General features: G+C 39.4%; 1 protein-coding gene and 1 pseudogene across 1 annotated transcript; one reads left to right on the forward strand and one right to left on the reverse strand.

The window, feature by feature from the left end:
• Nucleotides 1–1,245: 1,245 nt before the first annotated feature.
• On the reverse strand, nucleotides 1,246–10,686 carry LOC145715940 (uncharacterized). The gene is made up of 3 exons (XM_081796878.1): nucleotides 9,426–10,686; nucleotides 3,194–3,378; nucleotides 1,246–1,949 (listed from the first exon to the last, which is right to left on the reverse strand). The coding sequence occupies exons 1-3, from the start codon at nucleotides 9,460–9,462 to the stop codon at nucleotides 1,764–1,766; spliced, it is 408 nt and encodes a 135-aa protein (XP_081653004.1). The 5' UTR covers nucleotides 9,463–10,686; the 3' UTR covers nucleotides 1,246–1,763.
• LOC102746131 (large ribosomal subunit protein uL1m pseudogene) lies at nucleotides 2,001–2,943 on the forward strand (annotated as a pseudogene).
• Nucleotides 10,687–20,476: the final 9,790 nt, after the last annotated feature.

Below are 20,476 nucleotides of genomic sequence, written 5' to 3' on the forward strand. Positions count from 1 at the left end.
ATGCCAACAGTTACACATGTGTGTATACTATATATGCATAATATTTAGCATATAATTATATATACACTGGCATTCATATGTAGATGTACACATATGAATAAACACATATGATTAAATTCCAACACAAATACATTGCTCTCCTTTCCTAGTAAAAAAAAATCTGTATCTTAAGGTTGAATTTTAAAAGCCATTATAAAAAATCATGTTTATATATTATATCTAATCTACATCTAGTGTGTGGTTCTTTGTCTATTTCTGCATCTAGTATGATTTTTCTTACTAAAGTTTAATTTTCTTTCAATTTTAACACATCACAAAGATGATCATATATATTTCCTGCATAAAATTTCTTTTCCTGAGAGAAAGCTTCTCAAAACATAAGATAAACTATGAAACAATAAGCAAATTGATTTAAAAATCAACAACCCGGGCGCCTGGGTGGCTCAGTTGGTTCAGCGACTGCCTTCGGCTCGGGTCATGATCCTGGAGTCCCTGGATCGAGTCCCGCATCGGGGTCCCTGCTTGGCGAGGAGCCTGCTTCTCCCTCTAACCCTCCCCCCTCTCATGTACTCTCTCTCTCTCTCATTCTCTCATTCTCGCTCTCTCAAATAAATAAATAAATCTTTAAAAAAAAAAAATCAACAACCCTTAAAATGAGCTCTTAAAAACTGGACTCTTTTTAATCTTGGTAAATTACTGCATTGTAGCTGATCCTTTTGCATAGTGTTTATTCAATGTAGAAGTGTGTGACAGTGTAATCATTTTCAGTCTTACAAGTTATTTGCAATAAAATTAGAAACTTGTTTCTGTTTTACTTTTTTTCAAATTAAAAAAAATTCATTATCCTTATCTCTACGTCTCTAATTCTGGTAGCATCTATAGACCCGGAACTCTTGGCATGTGCTACCTTAGACAAACATATCCCATTATAAAATTTATATAAAGGAAGGGACCTCCCAAACCTCTCTCCCTGTCTTACATTATTTCAAAAATAAACTCAGGGCTCAGCGGTATGCATTTATGGTCACTAGCATTTTTTTTTAATTTTCAAAGAAATCATCAAACTTTCGAGTTGATTTTACTTAAACTGCAGAATCATGGAGTTTTAGGCAACAGTCCCTCATTTTACCTCAGAGATTAAGTGACTTGCTCAACAACACATAGCTCAGCAAACAGAAGGCTTGCACCAGAATCCCTTTCCCAGGTGGGTAATCCCCGTTGTGTGTGCTATAAGATACAAACAAGTAACGTGTTGCGATCTTTATTGAAGAGAAAATGAGAATCAGCACTCTAAAATACCATTCAGTTCCACAGGATCCCAGGCTATTCTAGCCCTGTTCTAAACAAAGAGAAATTTGTAGATTTTATAAGCAAAGCCAAATTTTCAAATAAGGGAATAAGGCAAAAGCAGCAGCATAGGAAGTATGTGTGCTAAAAAAAGAATGTGCCTCTTCTTATCTCAGAAATACTGCATATACATTTTCTTGAGAAGTCAAGCTAAATTTGATTAAGCACATTTCTACATATCACATGAGCCTACCACTAGTATAGAAGAGAGTGGAAACCAAAAGAAATGCCACAGATTTCATGGTGTGATTCAGTTTCTTTCCAAGTGACACTTCCTTTGAAAAGGCATATATTTGGAATTTGCCTTTTAGAAAAATGCTTCTTTTCAATTTTCAAATATAATTCTGGTGTAATTAATTTAATCTGCATCTCAGCACCTCTTGAGCTGAACTTTCCACCAAGCACAAGATCTCTGTTTATGGACCAGAACAAAGAACAGTATACTGAACACAATCTGGAACGGTCAACATGGTGGTAGCCATAAGATGATAGAGCCTCCGTATATCATCAAAGGCATAGTCTTTCCAAGATGGTTTATCAGACCCCTGTTTATCCTTATCCATGTTCAAGTGCCCAACGGACATTTTGTTGCTATACAAATCCTGCAAAGTAAACAGAAAAGGTGTGAGAAAAAGCATCAGATGAGAAAAAAGATGAACCTTTATGGAAGGTGAGCCTGAAGATAAGGTCTACTTAAAATGCTTACATTCAGGGGCCGCCTGGGGGGCTCAGTCAGTTAAGCATCTGCCTTTGGCTCAGGTCATGATCCCAGGGTCCTGAGATGGAGCCCCGTGTTTGGCTCTCTGCTCAGGAGGGAGTCTGCTTCTCCCTCTCCTTCTGCCTGCCACTCCCCCTGCTAATGCTCTTTCTCACTCTCTCAAATAAATAAAATCTTTAAAAAACAACAACAATAACAACAGCTTATATCCAAGGCAACTATATGAGGTAAGACAGCTAATTGCTTACTTAACACATTTCAAATTCCAGACTTTACCAATCCAAAGCAAAGTGTTTATCTTGATTTGACACCAGACATGGCACTGGGGAAGAAGAAAAATGGGGAGCCGTTGGCCAGTGTTCTTAGTTCTCCATACTCATGTGTTTCAGAAATCAACAAAATCGCTGTATTTACAGGGAATGCATCAGAGATTAAAATAGCAGAAGAAAAGGGAGCTGCTGTTTGAGGAGGAACTAATAAGATTCAGAAGATTTGGGATGATGAAATTCAATCAGACTTTTATGTAGCTGTTCCAGAAATAATGCCCAAGCTTAATCCATTAAAGAAGGAAATGGAAAAAAATATATATATATATTTCCAATGCTTACTTGGAATCCCATTGCCTGTGACGTCCCCAAAGTTCTTGCATTATTTAAAACTGGATATGAAATTAAGGTAGATGAAGAAAGGGAGAACATTTTCAAGACCAAAATAGCAATAGTAGATCTGGCAAGTGACCAGATACCTGTCAATCTGCTAGCAGTTGATCTCCTATCAATGTAGGCACAGACTGCTGAATTTGGGACCCTTTGTGGTCGGTCCTTTCCCTGGAAGTTTGTGACTAAAGATGAAGCCATTGTTGCCCAAAGGAGTAGAAACCAAAGAAAGTAACAATGAAGCTGCCTACAAGTGTTGCACTGTGAAATTTTCAGTGGCTTAAGAAGCAACAGAAAATTTTGAAACTGTATGATTTAGTGTCTTGTTATTTCTTCATCATTGTACTTGAAAATGAATTCTAATGCTGGAAAATCTTCTAACACTTTCAAAAGTAAGAAAATAAAATGTTCTCTGTTTCTGAAAAAAAAAAAAAACAGTGTCTTGAATTATTAGATAAGTTTTTGTTCTTACCTTCAAATATTTACATGAATTATTCGGGCTTTGGATGGATGGAGCTTTGAAATATTCAAATTCCTTGAAATATTTTATGATATAAGGTTCATATTTATTAAACCCTGTAGGATGTACTTTTCTGTGGAAGTGAAGATTCAGTTCAATTCTCCTTTCTTCAGTACAGAGAGCGTACAGAGCAGAGTCTGGGCGATGGAGGAAGGGCAAAGATAAGTAAGCCAGTCTTGAGAGATTTTACCCATAAGGGGAAATACAAAGTGATAAAATACTTGTAAACCACAAGTTATAGAGGTCCTAAAAAGAAAGAGATAACTGCCAGGCGTGGCTGGAGGAAAAGCTTCAGACAGAAGCTAGCATTCCAGATGAGCCCTGAAAGGCTAACAGAGTATCACAAATGGGGGGAGGGCAGTGAAATGAGGGGCTAAGCTGTCAACTTGACTCTTGCTCTCTTTTTCATTTATGAAACGCCTTTTAGATATCATAACCACACAGTCATCTTCCCAGCATGGTGCCAGCTCCTTTGGTCCAAACCTTGGTGCTGCCTCCCACCAGGCAAACATATTCTGACTATCCCAGGAGCCCTGTTTCTGACGGCTGCCCCGCACTCCTTCCCCCACAGAGACTCCCCATTCAGCAGTTCCGCCCTTCACAAGCAGCATTCACAGTCTCATCAGAACCCCCACCAGATACCCATTCCCCCACTCTTTCCAGTCCTGCTTGATGAAAGATGCCATCCAAACTAGAAACCTGGCCACACAGGTGACCTCATCCCCACTTCTAATGCTTCCATGACACCCCAAGTGGTACTCCTTAACTTGGGGTAAAAAGCTTTCCTATCGATCTTCGGATCTCCCCTGTCCCTCCCTCACAGTGACTCTTGTAGATCCTGCTGTGCGTGCGCACATGCGTGCACGCGCATACACACACACACACACACACAGAGGTATCATGTTGTTTCACCTTTCTGTTTTGCTTGTGTTTCCGCCCCCTCTGTGTGGAATACAAGCCTCTCTTCCCTGGTTGCCTAAATACTTCCTACTCATCCTTCCAGTCCCAGTTTGAATGAATTTTCTTTTGATAGTGTCTTGCTCTTTCTAATATAACCTTTTAGCCTTTCTAGACTGAACCCATTACTCAGATCAGCACAACACATCAATCTTGATGTTTTGTCCATTCAACAGAGGATTCTTCCTCCTTTGGGGTGGGAGAAGGAATAAAGCTATGAATATTTATGTTAAGTCTTTTTTTGTGTGGGGTGTCTAGAATAATACATTTTGACACAAACTCATCAAAACATCGCTATATTTAACTATAATGCTTCATTGGGAAAACACTGAAATTGCCTAAAAGATGAATGACAAGGGATCACAGCAGACACATGAGCAGGGCAATGGCAAAAAGAAAATTCAAGGAAAAAGGGTCAATAGAAGGTAAAATTAACTGGCTCTGGAGAAAGTAGGAGGAATCAAGAGTGAATTTGAGTTTGAGCCTCAGAAACTAAGAGAAAGGTAGTATCTGTGATGGAATCTGGAAGGTTCAAAGGGGGAAGAAATTTCTTTTTAATTTTAGAATTCTTTTTATTGAAGTGTAATTAACATACAATGTTATATTAGGTTCAGGTGTACAACATAGTGATTCCACAATTGTATACGATACTCAGTACTCACCATGTTGAGTGTAGTCACCATCTGTCACCATACAATGCTATTATAATATTATTGACTATATTCCCTATGCTGTACATTTCATCTCTGTGACTTATTTATTCCATAACTGGAAGTTTGTGCCTCTTCATCCAAAAAGGGAAGGAAATTTGATGGGACAGCAGGACATCAAGTGGATGTACCACAACAAATTTATAGCTATAGAACTCAGGGGGGAAAATATCCTAGGGTGAAGGTAGGGAATCATTTTAGAGATTACCAAAGACATGAGAATGATTAAAAAAGAGAGGGTAAAACCAGAGTGCAAAGGTCATGGCCTTGTGGGACACCTACAGTTACAAAATGAGAGAAGGAAGTGAAGGTAGTTTTAAAAAATATATAAATAAAGGAAGAGTCAGAAGTGGGAGTGAACCAGGACAGTGGAGCATCCTATCAGCCAAAGGGGAGAGGGATAAAGGAAGAGCAGTCCACATTGTTGGATGCTGCCGAGGGGTGAAGGAAAATGAGGACCAAAGAGAAAAGCTGTTCAATTTGGTGATTGGGAAATGACAGTGGTGACCTCAGAGAGTGTGGTTTCCAAAAGAAAAGCAGGAGAGGAAGCTAAACCACAGGCAGCTGAGAACAAACGGGCGTGGACTTATAGCCACGATGGTGCTTGGAGGACCACTCCAGTCCAAAATGATAGTGATAACAGATGGAATATAAAATGGGAGAAATCTTAGGCATGTTCACACTTAAAAACACCTCTGCAGCCCAGAAATGGAACAGAAACAATATGGTGAGTGGCTGGATTCCGCCAAAAGCAAACAGAGGTATTCAGGAGCTGGATTCATTCAGGGCATTGGAGGCTAAACATCTCCATGTGAAGCAGAAGACCCATCTGAAATCAAGGGCTGGGATCAAGAGTCAGCAGCTGCCTAGGGCTACAAACTTGTACAAACCTAGATATCTAGGGGGGTGGAAGAATCAGACACAGTCTCATGGCCAGAATGCAATCCTGGAGAAGAGATTGGATGTACAATACTATACGATAAGACCAAAGTCTGGCCTGAGAGTCCCAGAAACAAGATGGAAATAACCACAGAACTACTAAATAGGGAAGGTTGAGTTCGGAGGGACAGAGGAAGGAAGGAAGGGAAGCAAGGAGGGAAGGTGGGAGGGAAGAAATTAGAGCTAAGAAAGAGCGCCCAAAATAGAAGCAACAACAGTGAGAAGAGTTCATTCCAGACAAAAAAGGGAAGGGAAGATTATAAGACAAAGAAAAGAAATTGGAGGTTTATATATTGAAATATTGAAAATATTGAAAGAGATTTAAATATGGTGGAGTGTACAGCTCTTGTTTCTTGTCTCTCCGGCATCTGTTTTCTTTTTTCCTAATGACAACACTCCAGTTTTCCTTGGAGAACCAGACTCACTCCCTGCCTGTATGCGTATTGTAACCCCCTAACTAAGATGATTGGCTCAGAGATGAGCATGTGAGCAAATCAATGAATTAGAACCAATCCTTAAATTTTTGTGGGTAGCAACACTTAAAAGGAAGCAGGCTCCCTCTGGGTATTGCTGAGAGACTAGAATGTAAGCCTGGAGCTTCTGGAGATCCTGCCTAGAAATGGAGCCAAGACAGAGAGAAGTATCCTAGAGAGATGGAGAAAGAAAGACCAAGATCTAATGACAGTGTTTGATATCCTGGATCCAGTCATATTGGCTTCTTATCAGTTCAGTGAGCCCAGGAGTTTCCTTTTTTGATCAAGTTGATTTGAATTATGTTTCTATTACTCTTACCTGAAAGCTTCCTGACAAAACAAAAACAGAGAGGCATAGCTATTTCTATTTGCAGATAACATGAGAAGCTACCTAGAAAATCCAAAAAAATCAACTGAAAAACTTTCAAAAACTAATGATGCAGGGTCAAATGCAAAAAAAAAGTCAACAAACTGATCATTTTAAAAATAGAAAGTGTGATATGAAGAAAAAAACAGATTCCATTTACAATAGCAACAAAATTAGAAAGTAGTCACCAATAACACCATATATTGCAGATATGTGCAAGAACTACAATAAAAAGGGGCGCCTGAGTGGCTCAGTCAGTTAAGCATCTGCCTTCAGCTCAGGTCATGATCCCGGGGTCCTGGGATGGAGCCCCACATCAGCAGAGGGCCTGTTTCTCCCTCTCCCTCTGCCTGCTTGAAATCTATCTCAAAAATAAATAAATAAAATCTTTAAAAAAATAAAAATAAAAAAGAGGGACGCCTGGGTGGCTCAGTTGGTTAAGCAGCTGCCTTCGGCCCGGGTCATGATCCCAGGGTCCTGGGATCGAGTTCCACATTGGGCTCCTTGCTCAGCAGGGAGCCTGCTTCTCCCTCTCTCTCCCTCTGCTTGTGCTCTCTCTGTCAAATAAATAAAATCTTTAAAACAAAGAAACTTATTATATAAAAAAAAGAACTACAAGAAAAGATGTAAAACTTAGACAAAGACCTGAATAGGAGGACTTAATGTTGTCAAGATAACAATTGTCCCCAAATTATTCATAAATGCAATGTATTTCCAATAGAACAAGAATTGATCAATAGCTCAATGGAACAGAGTAGAAAGCCCAGAGACAAGCTCAAGTATAAGAGAATTTAGTATGTTATAAGGGTAATATTTCAAAATAATGAGGGAAAGAATGGACTCTTCAATAAATGATGTTGAAACAGTTGGCTATTAGAAAAAAATTTACTTTTTTACATCACATGATTTATTAAAATAAATTCTAGATGGATTTAGGTAGGAAAACAAAAAAAATTATCAAACCATTAAAAGAAAATATATAGAAGACCATGTTTATGAACTTGGGGGTAGGAAAGATCTCCTGAAACAAAATGCAAAATGCAAAAGCCATAAAAAAAAGGATTGAAAAGCTAAATAAATTTTACTTTACTAACACTTTAAATTTGTTCAACAAAGGAATCTGTAAATTAAATTAAAATTCCAGTTGTAGACTGGGTGAGTACATTGTAACATACATAGCAAAGGACTTGCTCTTCTATGTCCTCGAGAAAAAGATAAACAGAATAGAAAAATGGACAAAATATATGACAAGCAATTCACAAAAGAGGAAACATGCATGGCAAACATTTGAAAAGAAATGCTCAGTTTCATCAGTTTCGGGGTGGGGTGAGGAATGCAAATAAAAACAAGGGGATACCATTTTTCACACATTTGACTAGCAATAAACAAAAAGATCCATATCCAGTGTTGGCAAGCTTTCTGGGAAAGACGTGCTCTCTTAGACCATTGCTGGGAATATAAACTCGTCAAGGTTTTTTGGAGAACAAATTGGGCAGTGGTCCCTCCAACTTTAGATGCATCTGTATTTTGACTCAGCAATCTCACACTTTGGTATCCACCCTTCAGAAATAATACTTGCAAATGGGCAAAACAAAAGCAGGGACAAGGTTGTTCACTGATGTATTAAAAACTTAGAACAACCTAAATGATCATCAAAAGAGGGACAGTTAAATAAACAGCGATGCATCTGAGTTACATAAGGGTATGCAGTTGTTAAAAAGAATTAGAACACACAGACACAGAAAAATCTCCAAGAGACATGGCTAAATTAAAAAAAACATTGAGGAACAATCCACACTATATGATATGCAAAATCCGCTCTCCCTCTCTCTCTAAATCTCTGTGTGTTTGTGTATACATACACACACGTATATAAATATATAATACACAGGTAAATAATGCAGATATATAAATATCTGAAAAGATGCATTCCAAATTGAGCTCAGTGTTTGACCAATGCAGGAACCTGAAATGGAGGTGGGAGGAAGGGTAGGAAGAAAAATGTTTTATTTATCTGTAGTGTGTGATTTTTTTTTTTAAAGAGTCCTTATAGCTTTATGAATGTAGGTCTTCGCTCTGTTTAGGAAAAGACCTTCCCCTTTCTAAAGTCCTGCTCCGTGTCAGGCATGGGGGGGGTGGGAGAGGACCCTGCACGGCATTCCAGACTAGCTGCATTCCTGGTGAAGCAGTGAGTCAGCCCAGGGTGCCCCGGGGCCAGGCCCGGGTACAGCAATTCTGAGCTTCACTCCTGTGTCAACATTCGCAAGGACGAACCATGGGCAAATCAGTTTCAGTTCCTTTCTCGCATCCAGTTCATTTTTGGAACAGATAGCACAGAATGGAGTGAGAATGAGGGTCAAGCAAATCGCCACTCCATGGGCTGACTCCTCCCACCTTCTCTGTGCCTCTGCTAACCAGCCAAACCTGTCTGGCAGTGGGGAGGTGGAGAGTTCAGGGGAAAAGCTTGTGGACTTTGGGCACTGCTCACAGCAAAAGGGCAAGCTGGGGATACCGTTGCTGGAAATTTTTTATGCAGTCAAGTGTTCCCTGCCCATCTGGCAGTTTTTCTTGCACTCTTTTTGCATAATTGTAGGGCAGACAAAATGGCCCTTCACCCCATGCATGAAGCTCTGGAGAGATGATCCATAGACCACAAAGATACGCTGAATTGGGCGGGGGAACCCGAGTGCTATGAACAACCTCCTAAAGAGAACGCCATGAATAAATTCCTCACTTACCAGTCAGTGGCATCCGAAAAGGAGAGGAAGTCAGCATGTATAAAACAGCTGTGCAAATTCCAAAGCGTACAGGGTACGACTAACCGCATCATGCTACTTCCTAAACACTAGGTTCCCTCCTCCTTTCTCCTCTTAGCCCCCAAAATAATCTAAAAACAATCCTCAAACTGGAGGAAAGGCAAACCATTCTGGGAAGAAAAAAATAGCCCCTGCTCTAGATATCTTTTTCAGAGTTTGGCTGAGACTGTTAAAGATATTTCTCATTTTCTTTTCTTCTTGGCTGCCTTGACAGCCCTTCAGGATTTCAGCTGGCTCCAAGCACAGCTCAATAAAGATTATTCTGGAGAAGTTTCATATTCCTAAGATTCCTTACATTTCTTTCTTTAATTTAGGAAATGAGGTTGAAAAGGCTGAAAGACAGCCCAGATTGCACCATTTCCTATGCAAGTTTCTTGCAAAAGCAAGCTGTGCCTCGTTCCAACAAGAACAGAGAGCGGCAGTTCTGAATGGAAGGTGGGCAGTGGGTCCTTTGGAGCAGCGGTAGGACTATTTGTCTTTTGAAAAGGCCCCAGCAGGCCCAAAGGCTGTCTGAAAACTTTTTGTAAAGGAGGGAAGAGGAAAAAAAAAAGGAAACTTCGGTGCGCTGAGCCACTGAAAAAGCCAGTAACTGCACTGTGGACTTCATTCATTCACCAAATGCCTACTTTGCACCTCCGAGGCGCTGGGCTCTGTTCTAGATGCTGAGCGTAGAGCAGTGAAGACAACCGTGTGTGATCCCTGCAGGGCATTGCTGTGTAGGGGGCTGCCCCACGCAGAGGACTGGAGGAAACCCTTTCCCTGTCTGTTTGCCCTCAGCTGGGGCGTGCTGTTCCTCCCGTCCTTTCGTCCTTTCGGCTCTCCAGTCCCTTCCTCCTCCGGCATCCTTAGTTTATTATACCCTTCACCTTTCCCCTTTATAATCACATGGTCCTTTGTAAACATCAAGGGAAAATAAGCAGGACCGGGGAGCTGATGAAAACGAAGCCTATGACTCAGAGGAGGATGTTTTTCTATTTTTCATTCTGACATCTCCTCTCAGAAGAACCTGGAAGCCTTTTTGTTATAAGAAGAGTTTGTCTCTCCTTTTAATAGAGATTCCTCACTTCTGCTCTTATTGTCAAAGTCTACTTTCAATCATCCACTGCTTATTGGCCTACTACTCCCGTGGGCCCTCAGAGTAGCCTGGCAATCATTTCTTGTTTCCTTATGCAGCTTTGGTGTTTTTCATCCTTCATTTAGTCTATTAAAAAAACAAAAATCTCCATGCTCCGCAGAGTTCCCTACCCACACCCGACCCCAGGCTCCACGCTTGCGCAGTTAGCCTCAATAGATGACCGTGCTCGAACTTTAGAGAGAAAATACAAACCATCAGGAAAGGACTCCTTTCATTTCCAATCACCTCGCCCATATAGACTGATTATATGTGTCCCCGCCCCCCAAAATTCGTATGCTGAAACCTAATCCTCAATATGATGGTATTTAAGGGGGGTCTTTGGGAGGTGATGAGGTCATGAGGGTAGAGCCACCGTGGCTGGAATCCGCGCCCTTACAACCGACGGCCCGGAGAGCTCCCCACCTCCCCCAATCAGGCTGCGAGAAACAGCCAGGAAGCAGGCTGTCAGGAGACACTGAATGTACCCTGCCTTAATCTGGGATTTCCCAGCTTTCAGAACTGTAAGAAATAAATTTCTGTTGTTTATCATCCACCCAGTCTATGGTACTCTGTTAGAGCAATCTGCCCCTGCACACATTTTCTCCATCTTGCACAAAGAAAGAGTGTCCTTTCAATTAAGGTGAGTTTCTGCACCACATTTTTGCAGCTACCCCCTTTAGTCTTCTCACGGAGAGCACCCCATCATTTACCTCCCCCCTTCCATTTCTTCCCCTCTGCTGGATCCTTTCCTTCGGTCGGACACAAAACCCTGACCTTTCATCATATGAACTTCCTGCTAAAAGCTGATCCAGAAACATCCAAGGACGGATAATAAATAAAAAGGAACCAGGATGACAGCTACATAAAAATACTGACTACTGGATCTTTTGGAATCAATCACCCTTTATGTCTCTCACCTTCTACTCATATTCTACTTTCTGAGATATTTTATCATCTAATCTTTCCAGTGAATTTTTAATTTTGCCAGTCATACTTTTCATTCCCAACATTTCCTCATATTTCTGAATATTCATATTATAGCATCCTTACTCTTCTTTTAGGCAGGTAATAATTTCTCAAATCTCTGAAAATACTAATTAGAGGTTGTCAGGGTTTTTTTAAATTTATTTCTGTTCCCTAAATTATTTCTCTGTGGGATCCTCATCATTAGGCATATGCTGCTGAGTACACACCCTTATATTGCTACTTTAGGTCATGCTCCTGAACTCCAGATTTCTATCTTGAATTGCCTAATGAATGACTCTACTTGGACATTCTAAAGACACCTCAAACTGAATTCCTATTTTCCTCCAAACTTGTTTTTTTCTTTTATCTCAGTAAATGGCAATACCATCTGTCAGTTACCCAAATATGAAACCTAGGAGTAATTCTTAACTGGCCCTATTTTTCCTCACCTGTATCTACTACATTAATTCCTAAAGATTCTATCTTTAATGTCACTCAATATTGTCCTAATGTTTCCTACTTTGTTGAAAAAACATAGATGGTATAATGGCTGGCATCTCTCCATGCATTTAACTGCTCCGTCTCAAGGAAGGTGGAGGGACCCATGATTTGTAAATTTGGAAAGGACAAATTGGGCATCTTCTGAGCCACCCTTCATTCTCTTGGCTGCTAGCTACAAGGAAACACATTCCTTTCTTAAGTTTTTTTTTTTTTTTTTTTTTCATAATCTCTACACCCAACGTGGGGCTCAAACTCGCAACCCCAACATTAAGAGTTGCAGGCTTTTCCAACTGAGCCTGACAGGCACCCCTACAGGGACACACATTCTAATAATTATCCAGGTGCAGCATTCCCCAGAGGACGTCCCAGTTCGGGCTCCCTGGGAAGCAGACGCTGAGATAGGTATTAGCGTATAGGAGGTTTATTAGGCAGTACTCTCAGGATCAATACTTGTGGAGGGAAGGGAAGGGAAAGGAAGGGAAGGGAAGGGAAAGGAAGGGAAGGGAAGGAAAGGGAAGGGAAAGGAAGGGAAGGGAAGGGAAGGGAAGGGAAGGGAAAGGAAAGGAAGGGAAGGGAAAGGAAGGGAAGGGAAGGGAAGGAAAGGGAAAGGAAAGGAAGGGAAGGGAAGAAAAAGAAGAGAAAGGGCATGATAAGGTTTAGGATAAGAAGAAGAGGAACAGGAAGGGAAAGAGAGGGGAGAGGAGGGAGGCAAGATTGAACAAAGGGAGAAGCGGAGCTGAGATTCAGTATCAATAAAGTCTTCAGATGACCTTCAGGGGGCTGGCTCCAAAGCTGAGATGGCCTCTCAAAGTTGTCTCAAACTGGGGCTAGGGGACCAAGACTTGATATTCCCCACTCTGATCTGTCATTGGATGCCAGCCACTCCAAGAAGGAAACATGACTTTGGGCTAGTGGTTCTCTATAGCCAAGGCCATCCCAAAAGAGGGCTGCTGGCTGAGGGTTCTCACAGCACTCCCAGAAGCCAGGGTAATACGTCCTTTATTTCTGAAGAGGCACACCACATTTACCTCAGAGAGGCCTGCCCTGATCCGGGGGTTTACTTAGCATCTCATTTGGCTTTCACACTCAGCTAAAACCTTCACCAGTTTTTTCAGCCAAAAATGGCATGTTTGGGAGTCTATCTGCCAATCGTTTATTACTTAATTTTCTCAGAAACCTAGACTGGGACAAGGGATGCTATTTAAACCTCAAGTATTTCTCAGTATCCTTCCCACTGGTCCCCAGGATCAGACCATCTCCATGTCTTTCCTGGACTATAACTGTTTCCTATCTGGCCATCCATCCTACTTCCATTATTACCCTTCTCTGTTTTTTTCCTCCACACTTTACCCAAAGGGAGATTCCAAAAACACAAATCTGATTATCTCACTCCCATGTTTACAACTCTTCCCTGGGGTGTCTGACTGCCTCAGTCAGTAGAGCATGCAACACTTGATCTAGGGGTCATGTGTTCGAGCCCCACGTTGGACATAGAGATTACCTAAAAAACAAGAAAACAAAAACCAAAAAACTCTTTCCTGCCTTCCCCTTACCCTCAGGGATAAGGTCTAACCTTAATAGGGCTGAGAAAGCCAACAAGATCCTATTTGAGCTCCGTAGTCTGGTCTGATTCTCTACTCCCTCCCTCATCCTCTACCTCTGTACTTGATGCTCCAACAAGAGAAAAGTACTTGCAGTCTTCCTAAGCACACCAGTGGTTTCTTGACTCTATACTTTTTTTTTTTTTTAAGATTTTATTTATTTATTTGACAGAGAGAGACACAGCGAGAGAGGGAACACAAGCAGGGGGAGTGGGAGAGGGAGAAGCAGGCTTCCCACAGAGCAGGGAGCCCGATGTGGGCCTCGATCCCAGGACCCTGGGATCATGACCTGAGCCGAAGGCAGACACTTAACGACTGAGCCACCCAGGCGCCCCTTGACTCTGTGCTTTTTAAATATTTCCTCAAATTAGAATGTATCGAAATGCTTCCTTCTCCAATCTCTGAGCCTCCTGGGAGCCGGGACACTTCCGGGTTCTTACCGTAGGCACTCAACAAATATTAAATGAATGCATGAATGTATCTGGAAAGGATTTATGGCCTGTTACATGCTTACTTATTAGCAATGGCCACTGAACATGGAAAAATGTTTAACCTTACTGTTAAAAAGGCCCTCTGAAACAAGGAGATACAATTTTTCACATAGAAATTGGCAGAGTTACTAACAAAAATACTTAAGGCTAGCTAGGATATGGCAAATGGGCACTCTGATACAATGCAAATATCCAAAAAGCATTTTGGCAATATGTAAGAAGTCTTAAGATACTTAAACCATGTGCTCTAATAATTGCACATCTAGAGATCTATCCTATCTAATCAGAGATAGAAGTAAAATTTAAACACAAAGTATTCATTATAACAGGTTTTTCTATTGTACTCTTACATTGTCCATATGTTCTTCCATAACGGGTCTGTTTTAATTTAAAAAATCAGCAAAATGTTAGTAAAATGCTGATAGGGTTAGAGTTGGCATTACAGCTTATGGGAGCCAACCTCCAGGACAGCCCAGTGACTATTGCTTCCTAGTAGTCACACCCCTGTGTAGTTCCCTCTCATACTGTTCAAGACTTGATCTGTGTGACTAATCAAAGACGACAGAAGTGATGACACACAACTTTCAAGATTAGGTTATAAAAGACTCTACAGCATCCATGTTAGTCTCTGGCTCTTTCTCTCAGATCATACGCTATTGGGGAAAGCCATTTGCGATGTCATGAGGGCTCTCTGTGGAGAGACCCACATGGCAAGACATTGAGGCCTTATGGCAAAACCACACAAGTAAGCTTGGAAGCAAATCCTCCGGCCCAGGTCAAGCCCTCAGATGACCTCAGCCCTACTGACATCTTGACCGCAACCTTCTAAGAGACGCTGAGTCTCCCAGTTAAGCTCCTCCTGGATTCTTTTTTTTTTTTTTTTTTTTTTTTTTTTTGACAGAGAGAGAGAGAGAGAGACAGTGTGAGAGGGAACACAAGCAGGGGGAGTGGGAGAGGGTGAAGCAGGCTTGCCGCGGAGCAGGGAGCCCGATGCTGGGCTCGATCCCAGGACCCTGGGATCATGACCTGAGCCGAAGGCAGACGCTTAACCAGCTGAGCCACCCAGGCGCTCCTCCTCCTGGATTCTTGATCCAGAGAAACTAGGAGATAACAAATGTTTATTGATTTAAGCTGTTCCATTTTGTATAGGATGATCAGCTGTCCAGGTTTTACCAGGACTGAAGGGTTTCCTTGGGATATGAGATTGTCAATGCTAAAACCAGAAAGGTCTGGGCAAACTGGGATAGTTGGTTACCTACTATTTTTTAAATACAGCTTTATTAAGATATAATTCACATACCTTAACATTCGCCCATTAAAAGTTCAGTGGTTTTAGTATATTCAGAATTGTGCAACCATTACCACAATCCAATTTTAGAACATGATAAAAAAAAAAAAACCCTGAAAAAAAAAAAAGAAATCCGGTCCTCTTTAGCTATCATCCCCAGTCCTCCCAGCCCTAGGCAACCACTAATCTACTTTCTGTCTCTAGGCACCCTAGTTTTGAGGTTAATTTGTTATGCAGCAATGGATAATAAACACAAGGTTATGGATAGTGGGATAAAGGATGCTTGTTTTTCATTACTCTTTTACTATATACTTTTCTAAATTGTGCAAATTTTCTACAATAAGCATATTTTCATTTACTATAAGAAGAAGGTAGTAATATTCTGATTTATTGAAAAGATGATTAAGATTTCATGGACCGGTTGCTTTCTCCACCCAGCATCTTTGGGCTTCCTGTTCACCTGGTAACAATACTACCTGCCTCCTTCTTAGGAAAGTGCCTTTCCCCAACTCCAGGTTGTTCTGAGGTGGTTGCCAATCAAAGGTCAAGGTGGGTACTTGACTCAGGACAATCAGATTTTCTCTCCCAATAATTTGAATCTTGAGTAGAGGCACACAGGAACAGAAGGCATTTAAAACAAGTCATCAGGGGCACCTGGGTGGCTCAGTTGGTTAAGCGACTGCCTTCGGCTCAGGTCATGATCCTGGAGTCCCGGGATCGAGTCCCGCATCAGGCTCCCTGCTCGGCAGGGAGTCTGCTTCTCCTCTGCCCCTCCCCCTTCTCATGTGCTCTCTCTCATTCTCTCTCTCTCAAATAAATAAATAAAACCTTAAAAAAAAAAAAAAAAAAAACAAGTCATCAAGAGGCAGAATACCAGAGAATTGGTTAGAGAATTTAGTTTCTAAGATCTCTATAAACTTCCTGGCTCTTCTTTCCTCTTGAGCATTTAGTTATTCCTTTGATTCTGTAAGTTATTCCTCTATGTCTCCATAAATCTCTTTTTTAAAATTTAAGTTAGTTTCTATTGCTTGCAACAAAAGAACTCTAACTGACCGAATAATAATAAAAAATATTCATGGAAAAGAGGGCCCTTCTACTTGCTAGATGGGATGCTGTCCCATTCATGAATCATTTAATAAAGCCAATTAGATCTTCAAAAAGAGAGAGACAGAATATTCATACGGAATGGAAGGAAGTTTAACCCTCAAAAAAAATTCATAAATCTATGACTCCAACACAAGGTTTTTATATTTTCATTTTACCTATTGGTTCACTTATATGTAGTTAGCATCATGGTATGCATATCATCTTACATTAGGATTTTGCTACCTAACATTGTACCTGCAGAAATGTTTAGTATTTCTATAAAGTCTTCTATACATCATTTTTAATGTATGTTATTTTCTTGTACTGGCATATCATAATTTATTAACTCTTGATCCAGTGGTTGGATATTTGAGTTGATTTTAGTGTTTTGTTGGCAGACATAATGTTTAAAATGAACATGTTCACAGCAAGCTTTGTGTGTTATTTTTTTCCTTAGGATAAATTTACAAAATTGAGAAATGGATCTGCTATGGGTGTTATCCTGTTCCTTTCATGCATTTGATGTTTTGCTCTGTAAAGTGAAAAGTGCTTTTGTGCTACAAGTATTTTCCTGTTTTGTATGTTTGGATTTCCATTTATAAGATAGTCTCAGATTGGGCAAATTCAAGCAAATAGAGTTTACTTGGTTGTAAATTGTGCTCTGTGTTATGACTGTTACACAAGTATTCATGTGAGTGTAACTTTTTAAATAACCTCCTATTGAAAATATCATAAATAAATAAAATGGTACAAATCATGAGGGTGGGATCTCAATGAATTTTCACAAAGTAAACACACCCATGTGACCAGTATGAAGATCAAGGAGGACTACTAGCACTCTAGAAGCCCCCTTATGCTCCCAATCAATTACAACCTCCTGTCAGATAACCCTAGTCCTGACTTCTATCACAGTAACCTATTCTCTTCTGTTATTGAACCTTAAACAAATGCACCCTTTTGTGTACTGTTTCTTTCACTCGACATGTTTATAAGCTTCATGCATGTGTAGCAGCAGTTCATCCATTCTCATTCTGTGTATCATTGGATTGCACAGATATACATAATTTATATGTATTATGGGTGGACACTTTGGTTGCTTCCAAACTTTGGCCACTGCAAATAGGACTGAAATTGCTGGCTTATAGGTTATGCACATATTTAGCTTTCTTAGAAACTGCCAGTTTTCCAAAGTGCTTTACCAATTTACATTCTCACCAGCAGCATCGAAGAGAGTTCTAGTTGTATCACATCTTCCAATTTTTAACTTGTACTTATGCTGTGTTTATTGGCCACTTGGGTATTCTCTTTTTTGAAGTTCCTGTTCAAGTCTCTGACCCACTTTTGGAATTCTAACCAATAAATATATAAGGAATGATTGGATTGGAAAATCATTACTTTGTAATCAGAGTAATTATTAATTCAGGAAAGAATCATCAAAAGATGTTAAAAATTAGTGGGTGCAATTTAATGAAAAACAAGATATTTACATAGTCTCAAAATATCTCCACGTAAAATACTTTAGTTACAAAGAAGAAAATGTAATTTTACAATCGAGGAACCTGACAGACATCACCTTGACTGGGTGATTAAAGTCAATATTCCCAGTAGTGGGACAAACCAACACCATGGGCATCCTGATGTAATACACCGTCACAGGTATAATAGCACTTCTTCGGTATTCCTGCCAAAAATGCAGTATCTGAAGCTATTCATGAGGAAACATTAATTGAACCCAGTAGAGGTACATTCTACTTAATAACAAGCTTTTACTCTTCAAAATGTCAGGGTCGTAAAATAAAAAGTAAAGATAATGAAATATTTTGGTTTAAAAGACTAAAGTGACATGATAACTAATGTACTATGTGTTCCTGGATTGGATCCTGGACCAGAAAAACACTTTTTTTTTTAATTACAAAAAATAGTATTAGGAAAATTGGTGAGATTTAGTAAGGTCTGTAGATTACATTAGATAATATATCCCAGTTTAGGTAGTTTTACTGTGTTATACAAGCGGATTGTCCTTAAAAAATACGCACTAAAGTATTTTAGTGATAAAGAGATATGTCTTACTCCTAATGGTTCAGAAAAGTGATATAGACAGAGAGGCATTAATAAATGTGATAAAATGTAAATAATTACAAATCTTGGTGAGGGTGATACAGGAGTTCTTTCTCTTTTTTGCAACTTTTCTAGAAGTCTAAAATTATTTCAAAATAAAAGACTACCAAAAAGAGGAAATTCCTAGTTTGCTAAGAGTTTTAAATCATGAATGAATGTTAAATTTTATCAAATTCTTTTTCTGTATCTACAAGGATGAATGTACATATATATATATATTTTTTCATTTATACTATTAGTTGGGTGTATAATGAGATTTTAGAGTTAAACCAGCCTTGAATACTTGAAATAAACACACATTTTATGTCTAATACATTACTGGATTTGTTTTGCTGATATTTAATTTAGAATTTTTTTCATCTTTTTTTAAAGATTTATTTGTTTATTTTAGAGAAAGAGTGGAGGGAGGGGCAGAGGAAGAGGGAGAGGGAATCTCAAGCAGACTCCCTGCTGAGCATGGAACCTAACATGGGGCTCAATCTCATGACCCTGACATCATGACCTGAGCCAAAATCAAGAGTCGGACGCTTAACCAATTGAGCCACCCAAGTTCCCCAGAAGTTTTTTCATCTTTGATAACAGAGAGATTGGTCTGTAATTTTCCTTTCTTGTAATGACCTTCTGAGGTTTGGGGATTAACATTTTATTGACCTCATAAAATATGTTGGCATTTCCTTTTTCTGTTCTCTGAAAGAGTTTATACACAATTGGTGTTACTTCTTCCTTAAATATTTGGAAGAACACTGGTGAAATCATCAGAATCCAGAGATCTATTGTATGAAGATTTTTAATCACTGTTTTGTTTCTTTGATTGATATAGGTCTATTTTCTATTTCTTTGGTGTCACTTATTGTAAGTTGGGTTGTCCTAGGAATTTCCCATCTCATCTAAATTTTCAAATTTATTCACATTAAGTTGTCTAAAATATTTTCACTTCAACTTTGTAATGTCTGTGGGACGCATAGTGATGTGCCCTTTTCCAAGCCTGATAGAAGTAATATGTACCCTTTTTGCTTTTGTTTTTGTTTTTGTTTTATATATGTGATCTGTCTTGCTATGAATTTACCAGTTTATTTTTTTCAGTGACTCTTCTCTACTGTATATTTTTTCCATTAATTTTTTTCTCTTTATCATTACCTTTTTTATACTTTCTTAAGGTTTAATTGTTTTTTCTCTAAGTTCTTGAGATGGATACTTAAGTTATTCTTGTTTAAAGTTATAAATTTCAGCACTTAAGATTACAATTTTCCCACCAAACACAGTTTTAGCTGCATCTTAAAATTTTGATATGTCATATTTTTATTTTTATTTAGTTCAAAATGTTTTTTTCACTTCCATTGTTGTTTTTTCTTTGACTGATGGATTATTTAGAAGTATACTGCCTAATTTCTATGTGTTTGGGAAATTTGTACTTTTTAAAAAATTGTTGACTGTTAGCTTAATTCCCCTCTGCTCAAAGAACATACTCTGTATAATTTCAATGTTTTGATATGTGGTGAGGCTTGCTTTATGGCCAAGTTATTGTCACTTTTAGTAAATATTCACTGCTCACATGAGACAAAAGTGAATTCTGCAGTTGTTGCATGAAATATTCCATGTGCGTCAATTGTGTCAACTTTGTTAATCATGTTGTTTAAATGTTGTGTACCTTTATTAATTTTTGCCTCCTTATTCTTTCAGACACTGACAGATGTATTAAGGCCTCCTGCTGTGATTATAGATTTCCCTATTATTCTTTGCAGTTTCTGCAATTCCTTTGTTTTATAGATTTTATAGTTTGTTGTTAGTTGTATACAAAAGTAGAATTC

Source organism: Leptonychotes weddellii, chromosome 10 (assembly GCF_054177405.1).
Source record: "Leptonychotes weddellii isolate Sample4059 chromosome 10, ASM5417740v2, whole genome shotgun sequence".
NCBI lineage: Eukaryota > Metazoa > Chordata > Mammalia > Carnivora > Phocidae > Leptonychotes > Leptonychotes weddellii.